The 17482-nt window shown below is 34.2% G+C and overlaps 1 protein-coding gene across 1 annotated transcript; it reads left to right on the top strand.

Moving 5' to 3' along the window:
• The first annotated feature begins 1371 nt into the window (after window positions 1-1371).
• LOC111051737 (small nuclear ribonucleoprotein-associated protein B) lies at window positions 1372-16207 on the top strand. The gene is made up of 6 exons (XM_022338288.2): window positions 1372-1709; window positions 6159-6252; window positions 6865-7137; window positions 7801-7956; window positions 14196-14294; window positions 15738-16207. Exons 1-6 carry the CDS (start codon window positions 1707-1709, stop codon window positions 15758-15760), a joined length of 648 nt encoding a protein of 215 aa, XP_022193980.2. The 5' UTR covers window positions 1372-1706; the 3' UTR covers window positions 15761-16207.
• Window positions 16208-17482: the final 1275 nt, after the last annotated feature.

The following is a 17482-nucleotide window of genomic DNA, read 5'->3' as shown; positions in this document are numbered from 1 at the left end:
ATATAATAGAACTGTTTCCGATCAATGGGTACAGAGATAATTGATTTTCTGTGATTACCTGCATTTTTCAACTTTGAGGGTGGCTAGGGGTGAAAGCTCCAAGGGGATTTCTTGGGACTTTTGGGAGAATGACCCTCTGGGAGGGTTCTATCGATGGTAAAAGATTCAGCTTTTATTTAATTTTCAGATCGAAAAAAACCTTTATATTGACTGGGCTACAAGGACGGGCACAAATACCCCACAAATTCACAGCCTGGTACCTAATTATTAACTTATTTGATTCAGAGCCTATGAAATTATTTAGCCAGGTTGTTGAGGCTGGAAATCCACTGCATTGACCAAGTTTGTTACTGTTGGTAGAGTGTTGTCAAAGGTCCGGGAAGAACAAAGTCTTGTGAGTCAAAAACGATTTCAAGAATACTATGTGAGATTTCCTAATGCAAGCAACGCATTCGTGAATAGATAACATTCATGTTGTCTAATGAATGCTCACAGTATAAATCAATATTGGATTCAAATACCTTATAAAGAATTAACCATCTTGATTCTTTCTGTCAAGCTAAGAAAACTTTACTATTTTGTAGATTATTATTTGAAATCATTTGATGTAATATTGTATGACAACAGCATTTTCCATGAGTGATAAAAGTTGGGTAATATTTATGTTCAATAGGTACTGACTCACTGCTCATCCCGTTCACGTATATTGCTAGTTTAAATGCTCAAAAATTTGCTTTGCTCCAGTTTTACTATAGTGAGGTCCATGTTAGAATAGTAGTGTTTGTTTAGCAATGGTATTGCTATCCATATCTATTATTAAACAAAGTGGATAGCGCTATTTCTTTCTCGCTTTGCGTTGTTGCCAGATCGTATTTTAACAATGTAGAATAAATAATTACGGTGAAAAAATATTTCATCTTAATTATTAAAATCGATTATGAAATTATTCAAAAATATAGATTATTGCTTGATAAAATATAATTTATTATTTGAAACGAGAATGAACAGTTGTTATTACATCATTAAACTTGTATCAGCTACCGTTTATAAAAGGCATTGATAAGACTGAGGATCAGCAACGTTGTTTTCCTATCTTTCTTTACTTCCATTATAACGTGGACCTCAATATAGCTAACGATAGAATCAGAATAATATGGATTTACGGTTTAAACCATTGATGGTTTGATGAACCACCGAGCAACTGCTTACGGCGATTAGTTGACAAAGTTTCCACCTACAGCTCTGCTTGTACATATGCTTTCTAATATTTTGAAGGTCGAAGCTTGCTTGTTCTAAAATTCAACAAATTCTAAATTGTTTGGGAAAGCATTGGGGTACTTTCTGAAGATAAGCCGTGAGGCTTCTTAACATATTAGTTTTTATCCATATTTAAAGTGCAGAAAATATTTTTTCATGATATTAGTTATCAAATTTTCTTTTTTTTGGTTTGTAAAGGTTTCATTTGAAATTTTTAATTTAAACGTTTTATTTCGTCTGGTTTCCGGGAACGCTGACAAAGCTTGTGGCTTGGGCGCTTGGGATTCTTGGGAAGTGGGAACTGGATTGAATAAAAATGGATTAGTGATTGTGTTGAAAATAGTTAAATATTGTAATTTTTAGTCTCATACAAATATTTTTCAATTATTTCAAGGGGTTCTTAGCAATAATATATATTTAATTGTATTTTGTGAACTGATTCTACAAAGATGGTAAGTATTAGCAAGTGGCTTTCTATAATAAACATAAACACTGTGTATAATCATTTTAAATTACCGACTGTGTACTGTTCACTGTTAATATTGTTGCATCTCTTTCATTCTAATAGTAAAATTACTTATTATTCCAGGACTGATTTAGAGGATATCACAATTTCATCTTTTTTTGTCAATTAAGACAAAGACCTAACCTCTTCCTTTGAATACCAAACATGCTACCGGCTAAATATTTGATACTTATAATAAAGACTATTTTTATTAGGTAGGGTACACTAGTAATAAGCATGAGCTTGACCCATGCTTTAAAATTACTATTTTTTTTATTCAAGTAGGCCTAGGCTATACTTTTTACAAAACTTTATGTAGCCTAACTTGCTTACCCAGCCGCATCTTAAAAATTTTGGTTTGAGGCATATAAGTTATCAAACAACAAATAGTATATTATCCTTTAACTTCCAATTAGTCACATGGTTTTTTAAAATAAATAATATATACGTAACCATTAATCAACCATGCAATTTGGAGGCTCAGGCTTAGGCCACCAGTGAGTCTTCAAGTTTCCGAGCAAGTGGCGGGCTATTAGTTCTTTTTACGCTATTTACAATTATGTAGCCATATTGTGGCGGCCGGCTGAAATACGAGCCAGTAGCCAGACAGTGGCCAGGCTATAGTGAGGTCCACGTTATAATGGCAGAAAATGAAGATAGAAGAATAGCGATGCCGATTCTCTGCATTAATTAATTATATTTCCACACTGTCAAAAACATAATTGGTATCGTTGTGGACTTAGAAAAGAATAGTACCACCGGCTATGTCGAATGATAGACAAGGATAGTAAAACCAAATTTGATCAAATACTGTCATTATAACGTGGACCTCACTATACCAATCCTGGTTTCTGAACTTTACACACGACTGCAAATGAGTACTCTCTAGTGGTCCACTGGTGGTTTAATGTAAAACAAACTTTCACAAAAAAATGGTCAGGTTATAGACTAGCAGTGAGTTTTCTTTATACTAACCGTAATATCGGGGGACCGAGCTTTGCTCTGGAGTGTAAAAGCATAGAAAATTTGTAACAAAATCATTGAATTATTGGATTTATAGTTTTTATTTATTTATTCATTTTTTCAATCGTACAATTATATGAGGAGGCACAACAGGCTTATGCCCAAAACTGTCCCTTTTCAAATTTATACTACAGTCTCGAATGTCTCCATCGTTGTCCTGTCACCAGCTGGCTCAGATCTTTGTTTATAAGTAGACTTGAGATGCGCGGGAACACTAGCGTCAGGTGATCAATTTTCATAACGGCAAGGAAAGTTGTGTGAGTGTGCCACACCAGATTTTTGGGAATAGCAAATACTCAACTGAATGTCATCTACTGTCAACATGAAACAGCTGTTATGTAGCTAAGGTGAACATGATATTTTCGAGCTTAAAATTTAAGTGGTTTCATTCTTTATTTTGTGAATTTAAAGATTGTTCCATGTTTTTACAAAAGTTTTACTATCAATCTATCCAAATTTAAAATTGTTTGTTTTATTGTGATCTATATTCTCAGATTGTGATTTGGTGTAGAAATTGAAATAGACATAACCTATGTAGCCTACTATAATATTTGGACAATTTGAAACTAAATTAGGAAATTGGAAGAGTTGTAGGCAGTAGTCTGTTTTTTCTTTTTCCATCATTGTAGCCTATTGTTTGTGCTAACCAAATAAATAAACATGTATCTCGATATTGGAGATGCTCTTCTTGCTTATCCTGCTTTTATAAATAAAAGAAACTAACCCTATGTACCCGGGTCAATAACTCTATAGAACAAGAAAAGCCCGGCTAAATTTTACCGCGAGAGCGAACTCTATCAAATTCAAATTCTTTTATAATATTTGGGCTTCCGAGCTTCAACTTTTTGTCCTCTTTCTAGTAAAAGAAAAAAATTGAGTCGATATCTCCAAAAATAGCTTAGATACAGAGTTTGGACGCGCGGTAAAATTTTGTTAAAAGCCCTAGAATTTTAACTTTAATTGATTAAAAAAATATTTGTAGAATTTTTTAAAGCATTTAAATAATTCATTAACCTGAACGGGTCTGGTTATTTATCTAGTTTACATCAAGATTTGAATTATTCATTAACTAGCAGGTAACCCGTGCTCAGCAACGGTCTTTTTTAAAAGTTGAATAAAAACTTGAGCGAGTAGAATCTTGAAGAGCTTGAAGTAGGCCTAAAACCATCTTTGGTTAATTATATGCAAAATTTCAAGTTAATTTAAATTCAGTAGTTTAGGCGTGATGATGCATGAAACATAATTTTCCTTTCCCGTACGTGTATAGCCAGTGTAAGCCAGTTTTTTCTTTATTATAATATAGATAAGTTCTTCAACTTGGTACTAACATACGTGGGCATACAAGGAAAGTCCATAAAAGTAAATTTCTAACATCAATCATAATTTCCTTATAGTGATTTTTCACAAAATAATATCATACTGCAAGAAATGAAATATTCTTCATTTGTTTGATAATTGTTTATTTGATTTTATATGATTTAATATTCATAGTTTATAGAATTAATTAAAAATCAAAGTTTGGAAAAATTGCACTTGGTGCATTTCCCTTGTACGCCCTATAGTAACTATATTACCCACAGTATGGCCATTGGATTTTTTTCCCGCCACCGCCATGAAGATTCCAAATATTTGAATTTTACAATGGAGCTAATAGGCGATTATAAGTAAAATCGCTTGCCTTTACTTATTAAAGCATATTTTTGTAATTATTAACTTCGATATAATTTCTTTAATGTTTTTTCTATATTCCCTATATTTGGAACTTGAAATACTGATTCTTAGATAATAGCAAGTAAAAATGAAAGGTAGGTAACCTGAAAGCTGAATCTCCAAAAAACTTTTGAAATATGTCATGATATTGTAATAAATTTTGTTCCATTGACAAAAAATAATGATGTTCTCATATCTATTTGTAGAAATATGATGGAATTCTCATCACAATAGATTCCATAACATTCAAGTATTTTGTTTTATTAGTTGACAGCCAATAAGTCTGACAAAAATATTGTAAACACAACATTGGATATAAACTGTGGAAAAGCCAATAGTTCTACTTAATGATTTTAATTAACATGTAAGCAATTGAAAAAGAAAAGACATAGCCCATTACTATACCATTATTATTACATAACCATTATTATTAACATTTAGTGATATTTCAAATCTTAAGCTTGTGGTAATGCAACTCTAAATCCATATTATATCAATAACTATTGACGAATTATTAAACATGGGTGGGGTACTCAGTATTGAAGAGAATCAATAATAGAATTCAAGATTTACTTAATCAGCACTTAATCACGGTTAAAAATTTTATAAAATGTTAAATTTAATTGAGCCGCAAAAAGTATTTTGAAATTGAATTATTTGAAGTTCGATCCAATAAATTGGATGAGGAAATACAATAAAATTGAAATTTATCTTTCTGCTTTTTTATCTAGATCAGTGGTTCCCAATAAGTTGTCCGCGAAAGCTCTAGAAGTGGTCTGCGATGAGTCCGAAGGAAGGAAAATTAATGTTTCAAGCTTTATTAGTGTTTTTAAAATTTTCTTTATTGCCTATATTTAAGTCTAATCAATTACCCTTCGAAAATGATATATCAAACTCATCCTAAATTCAAAATATGTTTACAATCGGTAAAAGAAGTGATAAGTTCCAAATTTCTAATGCTATAAGATAGGACTTGAAGTTTGTTTGGAATCTTAATGGCGGATTTGTACCATGTGACCGGGCTAACCAATCAGAAGCGTGACAGTCAATGGCCATACTGTGGGTAATATAGTTACTGTAGTACGCCCATGGTAATAAAGTGACAGAACTCAAATCTTGTTTAGAAACCTTCAACTTAATGCCAACCTTACAAAATTGGACTGGGTATTAATTTAGCTACCAATTAATCATCTGTTTCGGAGAGGTAGTATCTCTAGATTATAGTTCTATATTAACACATGGTATGTACATTTCACATGAACATTCGTCCACTTTGATGTGTTCAAAAGTCCCACACCGACCGGGAAAACAACGAGCACGAATGTTCACTGCTTGCCGAATACCAAACATCCATCCACACTACTCGTAATTCGGCGAGTATGCTGGGTGTTCGCCGAATGCCGCATGTCTGGAGTCGGCTGAAACAACGAGCACGAATTTTCGCTGTTTGCTGAATAGACAAACATCCATCTACACTACTAGCGATTCGGCAAGTCGCTATTCAGTGTTTGCCGAATGATGCATGTCTGGAGCCGGCTTTAGCCTCACAGTCCAATTTCAAGGGAATCACTATTCGGTCAAAATGAACAACCCTTTTATCAATCCTATGCATTTTGCGAATCTTTTTTTTTATGGTTTATTGTGTGTTTAATGTGTGTTTCAGACGATCGGCAAGAATAATAAGATGCAACAGCATCTTAACTACAGAGTTCGAATAATCTTGCAGGACTCGAGAACGTTTGTAGGAACGTTCAAAGGTAAAGCATCTTCAATACTACTTCATGTTAATAATTAGAATGCTACTATATTACATACAGTATCATTAAATCGTCAATAAAATATTCAGACCAATTATTTAGACTCGCATCGATCCTCGAATGAGCGCTTCCGTCCACTTCAAATGGTACAGTAGTGGTTCCTTCCTACTGCTTATTGATGGTTGATTAGAAGTCAATTTTCATCCTAATTGCAGTAACCTAATGCCAGATCTTGGCTTAACGGGCTTTCGGCGAGGAAATAATGATTGATTGTGAGTATTATATATGAATGAATCATTTTCATTGAGATGTTTGATGGAATTCTTAATATTGTCATGGGAAGGGTCACCGCTTTTTGCCGCTCAGAATCAGTTAGCTACTTAACTACATAAAAAATAGAATTATCTTACTTTAATTAGTGGCTCGGATAACGATGCTCTTTTAAAACTGGGTTTATACTGATCTTGTCTGAGCTCAGAACAATTTGGGATTTTTGTCTGTTAGAAGAATCTTTCTGTTTTATAGAGACCGGAATTGCTTTGCTGTTGAATGATCAAAATTGAAAAAAATGTAGCTTTATTTCAATAAAATATCAATTGCAATGTATTTTAGCATTCGACAAACACATGAACCTGATACTTGGTGACTGTGATGAATTCCGCAAGATTAAGCCCAAGACCACGAAGCAGCCGGAAAGAGAAGAGAAAAGAACGCTGGGATTTGTATTGCTGCGCGGAGAGAACATTGTCTCGCTGACAGTGGAAGGACTGCCCCCACCCGAGGAAGGTCTGCCCCGGGTCCCCATTCCAGGCTCCATGCCCGGTCCGGGCATTGCTCGGGCTGCCGGCCGAGGTATGCCCACCGGCGGATCCAGTGTGCCTGCAGGTAACCTCCATCTCTGTCTCATTAAATTTTCGTTTCATACAAGTCTTATGTTTATTTTTTGGTGTTATTTTTAAAAAAATGGTACCCTGAAAAAGGTTTTTAAGAAAACGTATTTATCAACCAACAAAGAAACTACACTACACACCCAAAAACTTGCAATTTACTAAAATGACGAAATTAAAAATTATTTATTCAAAAGATGATTTATCTTTTTTAAATTGGAAATAGAAATATATCGGATACTTATAGGCTGAAAGGTCAATTTACTAATGATAAACTTGATATTAGCCCACATCAAGCTTACAAAAAGCTTATAGATACTATAGTACTAATGTCTACTACTTTTCATCTACTGGTTTTTATTTACATCGAATTCTATGTATATTTCCAAAGTCGCAAGAAGACAACGTCCCGTTCACATACAGTATAAATAGTGTATTTTTATAATATTAAAATACCAAGAGACTTTGGTAAAGTCTGAGAGACTTTGTACAGTAAACAGTATTTTCATATTGAAGATAATGCAGGACAATCACTGTATGACAATATTTGATTCTAAAATTTTAATTTATTCGTTAGTGTTCATCAAATGAATATTGATGTTGTTTCGAAGATTCAAATATAGATGTGTGTGATTTGATTACAATTGCTATTGTATTGCAGGCTTACAAGGGCCAGTGAAAGGTGTGGGAGGTCCGTCTCAGCAGGTGATGACCCCAGGTGGCAGAGGCCAGTTGTCGGCCCCTCCGCAGATGAGGCCCGGCGGTCCCCCCAGAATGCCACCGCAACCTATGATGCCTCCTCCAGGAGCAATGATGGGTAACCAAAACTGTTTCTCATTCTTATCTCAATACCAATACATCAATTAGTTTACAGCAAGGATTCCCAAATGAAATGAATTAAAAACATTTCCTCTGGTCTTCAAAATAAAGTCTTGCCAAGTTTTCATAATTGTACATTTGGTTTTACAAACTATCAACCGACCGTAGAACATGGACATACAGTTGCTGTCCAAAGAGTTGCAAGAGAAGTAGAAATAAGAAAAGACTGCTGTTCGATACGATTTTGAAGAAATTGACAAGCCCTCATTTCGGTCTAAGTCCTTGAAAATTTACCCCAGTGTTTCAGAGGAAGCTGTTTGCCTTATGATGTATTTTGCCGGATGTATTTGCCTTTTTCAAGAACATACATTTGTAAAATAGCGTAAAATAACTGATATAATAATCATATGTCATGAATCAGTTGTTTGAATTATTCTAAATCATCAGAAAGTTTGTTATTTTATCTCAGTTTATTTTAGTCAATAAAATTGTAATAAATAGAGACCATTGAAGAGCTAGAATAACAATTACTGGAAGATGGCATCATAGAAGAAAGCCACACACCTTGGCGTACCCAAGCATTTCTTGTTAAACCCGATAACCGAAAAAAAGGATGGTTATAGATTATTCTAGAACTATAAACAAATTCACTGAATTGGACGCCTATCCCATTCCAAATATGGAAGATTTAGTTCGCAAAGTAGCTCAGTATTCCTGGTATAGTACTGTAGATCTGAAATCCGCATATCACCAAGTACCAATCTTGAAGAAAGGCAATACACAGGATTTGCATGTGGGAAACTTTATCAGTTCTGTCGTATTCCTTTTGGTGTCACTAATGGTGTTTCAGCTTTTCAAAGAGTAATTGATTCACTCATACAAAAAGAGAAATTATTTGATACCTATGCTTATTTAGATGACGTCATAATTTGTGGAAATTCAAAAGAAGAACATGACACTAATCTTGAACGGTTTCTTGCAGCAGCTTCAAATAACTCACTTACTATAAACAAGGAGAAGAGTAAATTCTGTCAAAAGGAGATACGTTTCCTAGGATTTTTAGTTGGAAACAAATCATTACGTCCAGATCCCGAACGCCTTGAGCCTCTACTTAATATGCCCCCACCTCCTAATCCCAAAACTCTTCAGAGAACTGTGGGCCTCTTCGCACATTACTCTCGATGGATACAAAATTTTTCAAGTAAAATTCATGCCTTGGCACACTGTACGCTCTTCCCTCTTCAAGGAAAGGCCCTTGCAGCTTTTGAAGATCTTAAAAAAGAGGTAGCTGCAGCTGTAATACATGTTTTTGATGAAGGAGGCATTCTCACTGTAGAGACTGATGCCTCAGATTTCTGCATAGCAGCAATACTATCTTACAATGAACGTCTTGTTGCATACTTTTCACGAATGCTAAACGAAAGTGAAAAACGACACTCATCAGTTGAAAAAGAGGCATATGCCATTGTAGAATCTATTAGGAAGTGGCGTCATTACTTATCTGGTCGTTTCTTTCAACTTATTACTGATCAAAAATCTGTTTCATTAAGGTTCAGTAGCGCGGCAAGAGGCAAGGTGAAGAACGAAAAAATCATGAGGTGGCGCCTTGAGCTATCTCAATACACCTATGAGATCATTTACCGACCTGGTAAAGAGAACATAACTGCTGACGCTCTTTCTCGAGCATGTGTGATAATGGGATGTATCACATCAAAACAAGACTTGATAAAATATCATCAAGACCTCTGCCACCCCGGCATCACAAGATTTTTTCACTGGACTAAAGCTCATAACCTTCCTTACTCGGTAGATGACATCACAGAAGTCTGCATGGAATGCAAGATCTGCTCAGAGCTGAAGCCAAGATTCAACTGTTTCAAAGGAAAATTGATAAAAGCAACTCGGCCTTTTGAAAGGATCAACATTGACTTCAAAGGACCCCTGCCATCATCAACTAGAAACAAGTACATCCTCACTATTGTGGATGAATATTCGAGATTTCCCTTTGCCTATCCCTGTCGAGACATGTCATCAGAAACAGTAATTCAAAATCTCAATGACTTATTCACCACATACGGCTATCCTTCATACATACACACTGATAGAGGGACCAGTTTTCTATTAAAGATGTCAAAGATTACTTAATGTCCAAGGGTGTAGCTACCAGCTCCACAACACCTTACAACCCTCAAGGTAATGGACAGGTGGAACGCTACAATGGAATAATTTGGAAGACAATCCGTTTAGCCCTACGGTCCAGGAACATGGATACTTCTCACTGGGAAAAGGTACTCTTAGAATCACTAAGCAGCATTCGCTCGCTTCTCTGCACGACCATCAATTGCACACCTCACGAGCGAATGTTCATTCATCCTCGTAATTCCACGTTTATGACAAACTTGCCATCCTGGCTGATCAACGCCAAGAAGGCATGGATGAAGACCTTTGTAAGACTCAGTAATCCTGAAGTTGAAAAGGTAAAAATTATTCATTTGAACCCTCATGTCGCTCAAGTAAGACTTTCTGATGGAAGAGAAGTTTCTGTCAACATTCGTAGATTGGCCCCGGTAGGTTCCACTACTGGGAGGGAAGAATGATATGATAATCATATGTCATGAATCAGTTGTTTGAATTATTCTAAAACATCAGAAAGTTTGTTATTTTATCTCAGTTTATTTTAGTCAATAAAAGCCATTATTCTAGCTCTTCAATGGTCTCTATTTATTACAATAACTCTTGGGGTGACCTAAACCCAAGTACCGCAAAAACGTGATGTCAAAAATGACTTACGCTGTGCTTTGTTGGTAACTCAACCCATTGTACGGGGCTATGGGGGGATCTCCAAATAACAAGGAGGGTGATACAAAAAACTTTGGGAACCTCTGGTCCACAGTTTTGTTTGGTCTTGTCTATTTATTTTATTGTTGCTTTGTTCTGTTGACGATTTGGTCAAGTGGTAGAGTAGAGGACTTTTCAAATTTCTCCACTTCATCAAATGAAGAAACCGTTCTATTCTATAATTATATTAATTAGCACACTGAGTGCTCCAGCTATTATGCTTCCACGTTCTTTGTGCTATGCCTATATCTTTTTGCCTTACCAGAAAAAAATGGAGTCTACCCATATACAGGTGTCCCACCAAGGTTGTAACAGCCGTTGACCATAGATTCTACTCGACATTTCTGACAAAAAAATGTTTTGTAAACTTTTCTCCTATCGACCTTAGTTTTCGAGATATATAGATTTTTCGATATTTTCAGTATATGCCTAATTCCGGGCATTAAATACTCAATAACTCGAAAAGTATTGGTCGAATTTCAATTTCAATGGTATTGTTGGAAAGAGAAAAACATTTCAAACAAGAATAATTTAATTTTATCTTTTTTTTAGATATTTTGTAGTTTTTTATTAGGGCTTAAACTAGAAAAATGATATTCGTCAAATTTCAAACAAATTTTTCTCCGGGTAGTTATAGTGGTTTCAATATTTCAAAAACTTCTCCATTTCATAAGCTTTCGAATGAATATAAATTTGAAAAGGTAAGTTCCATGAAAAAGTGTTCAAAACTGCTAATATCTGGAATGAACACCTTCAAAATGAGGAAATTCACGAACAGCATGCATCAAGTGGTGATCCTAAGAGGGTGAAATCACCTGATTATTGCATTATTTTCTATAGTACATAGCCTAATTTCTATATAAAATATTGATCATTCAAGAATTTTACAAGATCCAACCAAATTTATTCATAGAATAATAATTCAAAGTAGATGAATGACAGAATTTATTAAAAAAAAACTGATGGCAATCATTCAGATGGTAATCAAGTTACATATCTTGCTCACTGCTTAGAGGAATTCAAAATAGCCTGTTACATTTCTGTTATGCAACTTCTGCTGCGTTTCATCAAGCTTCGAGTTGCCCGTCTCACTTTGTTGGGCCGTGTCTTTATTACTTTAAACGTCAATCGAATTCTGAGAATCAGTTCCTCCCTGGTCTCCAGGATCTCTGTAAACTTTACTTTTCACAACCCCCAGAAGAAGAAGTCCATTGGAGTAAGATCAGGCGAGCGTGGTGGCCAACTTAGGGGTCCACCTCGGCCAATCCACCGCTCAGCATAATTGTTATCAAGCCACCCACGGACGTTTCTAGCATAATGAGGGAGGCAGCCATCCAACTGGAGCCACATATTCTGCCTCGAATTGAGAGGCACATCTTCCATCAATTCGTGAAGCTCATTGACCAGAAAGTCCATATAAACTTCACCATTCATTCTTGCAGGGAAAATAAAAGGTCCATGTATGTGTATTGTGGAAATTTACAGCACCAGTTCTTATGAACGTACTTTTATCTGTGATCTGTCAATAAAATGTTTGAAACACAATCTTGTGCTTAGATCCAACGGCAAAACTGCATCCTTGAAACAGTATCAGGTTAATTCAACTCTTGAACTGGGTATCATGAAATGGTCGAAAGTCATTCTTCTTCGATATTCTTTGAACTATTCTTGAAACATCCAACATCCCAGCTGCCCACCGGATGCTGGATCGAGGATTCTGCTCGAAATACTTTGGAATAAGATTCTCAAAAGCTTCAGAAATTAAGATGGGCCTCTCGTACCTTGAAACTGATCCTAGACCCTTACCATCTTAACATCTTTCAATCTTAAAAACGTGTTATGAGATGGGTGTTTTCGGTCAGGAAAACGTCTCCTGTATACTCTCTCTGCCTCTCTTGAATTGCATCCACACTCTCCATACACCAATAAAATGTTCAAGTACTCTATCAAGATAAATTTCATGATAATGAACGCGAACACTTCTCTACTAGACAAAGTTGATACAAATCATGCCAATTAACTGGAAAGCACACTGAAAATTATACTGAAAATAGGCTGAAACTTACACTTATTGTTATTTTATTCAGGATTTATAGTACAGGAAATAATGCAAGTTATTGAAAAAGTCATATCATTGTAGAATATTGAAATGTTGGTTAAACTTGTGAATATTGTCAGAGCGAAATCAGGTGATTTCATCCTAGGATCACCACTTGATGCATGCATGCTGTTTGTGAATTTCCTCATTTTGAAGGTGTTCATTCCAGATATTAGCAGTTTTGAACATATTATCATGGAACTTACCTTTTCAAATTCATACTCATTCGAAAGCTTATGAAATGAAAAAGTTTTTGAAATATTAAAACCACTATAATCACCCGAAGAAAAATTAAGAAAACCCGGTTTGAAATTTCACTTTTAATTTGAAGAATATCATTTTTTCTAGTTTAAGCCCTAATAAAAAACTGCAAAATATCTATCAACAGATAACATTACATTAATCTTGTTTGAAATGTTTTTCTCTTCCCAACAATACCATTGAAATTGAATTTCGACCTGTAGTTTTCGAGTTATTGAGTATTTAATGACCGGAAGTAGTCATATTCGGAAAATATCGAAAAATATATATATCTCGTAAACTAAGGTCGATAGGAGAAAAGTTTACAAAACATTTTTTGACAGAAATGTCGAGTAAAATTTATGGTCAACGGCTGTTACAACCTTGGTGGGACACCTGTATAACATCTAATTATTTTACGCTTTTCTAGTTTCCGATATGTCGTTTGGGGGTACAAACTACTTTTCAATCCAGTAGACTTCATCTTCTCTGATCGAATCGATTGGATCTCTTGCATGGCGATCCCTTATCTTATATTCAAACACTGGATATTATTATATGTTTCAATAGTTATTGGTTTTAAACTTTGGTATGCATTATAATATAAAAATGGTACTACTGGCATGAGTGTAACTTGTTCGCCAGCAGTGAATAGGCCATCTTGGATAATAAGGTACTAGATAATAACCTAATAAGTGAAAAGTGAAATCTTAACCTCATTCTTTTTTGAAACTTATTTTGTAAAAATTTGTGAGAAGACAGTTTTGGGCTATGTCTGTTGTCTTCTCCCAATCATATTATATAATTATTATAATTATTATTTGTGATTGTGAATGGAATAAATAAACTAAAATTATAAGATATACTATAAAATAGTATATTATTAATAGAATAAAAAAACACTATAAAATATTTCAATTCACTATCAATTTTCATTAACATCCCCTTGTACCCAACCACTATGTTGGAATGTACTAGTTAGAATTCCTTTATACTATTGATATTAATTATTGTGATTAGAAAATAGTCTTATTGAGTAATTTGTCTCATGTTTGCCGCAGGAATGCCGCCTGGCATGCCACCGAACATGGGCAGAGGCGGGCCACCACCCGGCATGGGAGGTCCTCCGATGCGTGGCCCCCCGCCTGGCATGATGAGAGGTAATATGCACTACATACAATAATGTTAAAAACAATTTTACAATAGTGTTGAACATACCACATCTTACTCTTCATGGTTTTTTCATTCCAATAATATTCTATTTTCATAGATATATTCCATTTTTTAAGAACACTGAATTTAAAAGAAGCTCATCATCGGTAAAAATAGTGGCACTATTCAATTGCTGCTCCAAAATATATAGAAGTAACCAAATTCAATTGTTGCTTTGAAAGATAAGTGACACATCGCTAATGAATTAGAGAAGTGTCAATTTTCTTTTGACCTAGTTTTTTAGTTGTGTCACTTATTTTAAAATGGCAATTGAGTTGAGTCACTTTTCTTTTGGTCCAATAATTGAGTAGTGACATTGTTCTTTTGACTAAGTTTTTGAGTTGTGACACTTATCTTACCGATGAGCGAAGAGTTGTCTCAGAGTTTATCACTCTGAGAGGTATCTCAGACAGCTCATATTATGAGAGGTAGCTCATATTATGAATTTTGTAATCTCTTAGTCTTAAATTAGTAAACATATAATAGCAACCTATCCGGCTCTGCTGGTCTTTATGAAGAAAAAGTAGGTAACAGAATATTCTTGAAAATATCTTTTGAAAATAATTCTTGAAAATAACTAGTTCTCAAAAATGGGAGGTGTATGTGATAGGGACTGATTGCATACTAACACCTGGGCAACTTAGCTGTATATTAACGGAATTGCAGTTCCCAATCTTATGGCTCAAATCATGTCAATTTTTTAATGAAAATACTCTATATAGTTTAGTTCTTAATCCCCCTTTTCCACGTGATTCCATGTTTGTCAAATCTAAACTGTTATCACTCCATTCATCCTTTTCCCTAAAGTAAAGCTTGTTCTCAAGGTTGTGCACCTCGCCCTTTGAAATCTTTTACTGGTGACATATTTCAATTTGGATACTATCAAGTTAAAAAATAGAAAAAATTAAAATGAAAACTGTTTTTATAATTTTTACTTTTTGAGATATGAGCTCCTAAAGTTTAAATCTTTTGGGTACTACATTTCAGAATTGGTAGCAAATAAATTCATAACATTTGGAGGATAAATTCTTCAATGTATTGTTTATTCAACGACTTACTTGATTTTCAGAAAAAAAAACTTGAATTGGGTTATTTTTCAAAATGGGAAGTTTTTCCTAAAATTGACATTGTGAGAAATCAAAAATGTCATTCAATGAGCAATATCTTGGAGAATGTATCTATGAATTTCATGAATTTATTTGATATCAATTCTGAAATAGACCACTCATTTTCCCAGTTCTTGTTTAATGTGACCATTATAGTTAAATAATGTGGGTATTTATTTTCTATTAGTTTATTCTATCATTTTGAATATTCATGGATTATTCTGATTCTAATTTAGTATGATATAGGTATATTATTACTGCTATTGCTGTTTTATTCTTTTTCAGGACATCCACGTCCACCTTACTAAGAAGGTTGTGTGTTCTTCCGTACCAGGCTAATATTAAATGTGATTCGTACATTTTTTGTACGCAGTGACTATTCTTCAACTCTCAATAGATGTAACTTGATTCAATGTACTGTCATCCTGGGCTTTATTATTTCTAGTTCCAGTTGTTCACTGTATAATCATCCTTCAATTTTGTTGTAAATTGTGACTATTATTAATGAAGAATTCATTTTGCAAGTTCGAGATTTAGATGGAATTGTGTGTGTAATGAGTCATAATTATTGATATTGTGAAACAAAGTTTGAAGTTGAATTGATTAATAATATTCTCTTTTTGGCCCTGAAGTGTTTTTTTATTCAACTTTATTGAGTCTATTATTATAATTATCTATATCGTTACGTCTGATTATTCACAGCCTTAATTTGTAAACCTATTCATTTCATATTAAATATAAAGCATCATTGTACAGTTCGTTTACTCTTTTTATAACATTATATAATTCCATATTTTTGGACCTTCCAAAAATACTTATATAAATAATAATATAAATAATAATATAAATAATATATATAATACTTACTTACTGTTTACTTATATAAATAATAGTATAGACAAAGTAGAATGTATTCACTGTAAATACTCCACTAAATTAGTTGAATAGTACTTCTTCGCTGTCCAATCACTCTAACCTATATATCTGGCCATTTAAAAGATTAGTGTAAATGGACATTTTGTGCAACTTCTCTATCGATTGCATTCACATGGTCTGGTCTATATTGGCATTAATTTTATTTTTAGTTGAAAATATAATATAGAATATTATAAATGATTTTTCCTCCACCTCCTGTCTTAAAGTGCTTACTTTACTCACTGGAACATAATACTAAAGTGTCACTTTTTCGCTCTCGGGAGGAAAAAACAGGAAAACTCCCTAGAGCGTTAAAGTAACTCCATTTAAATAACATGGAAAGCATCTATATTTTAAAAACGTACATTTGAAATACGTTAGAAGGTCTAAGCTCAGATGAGGAAGCATATAGAGTCATTAAACCAACTAAATTCAATACCTCAACCAGACATTCAATCAATATATGAAATTTATGTTTGCTAAAATTATTACAAACTTTAATATCACTATACTAAAAAATGTATAAAATTCCTTTTTATTCCATGTTATTCTAAATACCAGCCAACGAATAATCCTCATTAACTAATCAAATTTGAAACTGGAACTTCATCATAGTTGTAGTAGTGGCGGCCATTGTTGTTACAACTTTTGCTGACAGATAGCGCATAGCGCTGTCGGCGGAGAACTGTGATTACAAGCCAGCCCAGCTGTTTACTTTTTAGATTATGTTGTAACAAATTGTTTGGTCACGTACGTTTTTAAAAATTATTTTATAAAAATGTAGGTGGAGGAAAAATGTTGTGTATATCACGAGTGAAAAATGTTTTTTCTTCCTCAGAAAAATTCTTGCCCTCGGCTTTGCCTCAGGCTTCAAACTTTTCCCTCAGGGAGAAAAAACAGTACTTTTCACTCGAGATATACAAATAGCTATTTTGTCACATTACTGAAATAACCTCATTTCTGATTTGAACGGCTGGCCTGCACAAATCTTACCTACAAGTCTGAATTCTTTCAGCTAGGATCCTGCCTTATATTGTTACAAATCATACTGAAGAAGTCAGAGCATGTTAAGGGTACGCACTAGGTTTTGTTTAGGTTTGGTGATGTAACCTAAT

Source organism: Nilaparvata lugens, chromosome 3 (assembly GCF_014356525.2).
Source record: "Nilaparvata lugens isolate BPH chromosome 3, ASM1435652v1, whole genome shotgun sequence".
In the NCBI taxonomy this organism is placed as follows: Eukaryota; Metazoa; Arthropoda; class Insecta; order Hemiptera; family Delphacidae; genus Nilaparvata; species Nilaparvata lugens.
This window is presented reverse-complemented; position numbering and strand designations above follow the sequence as displayed.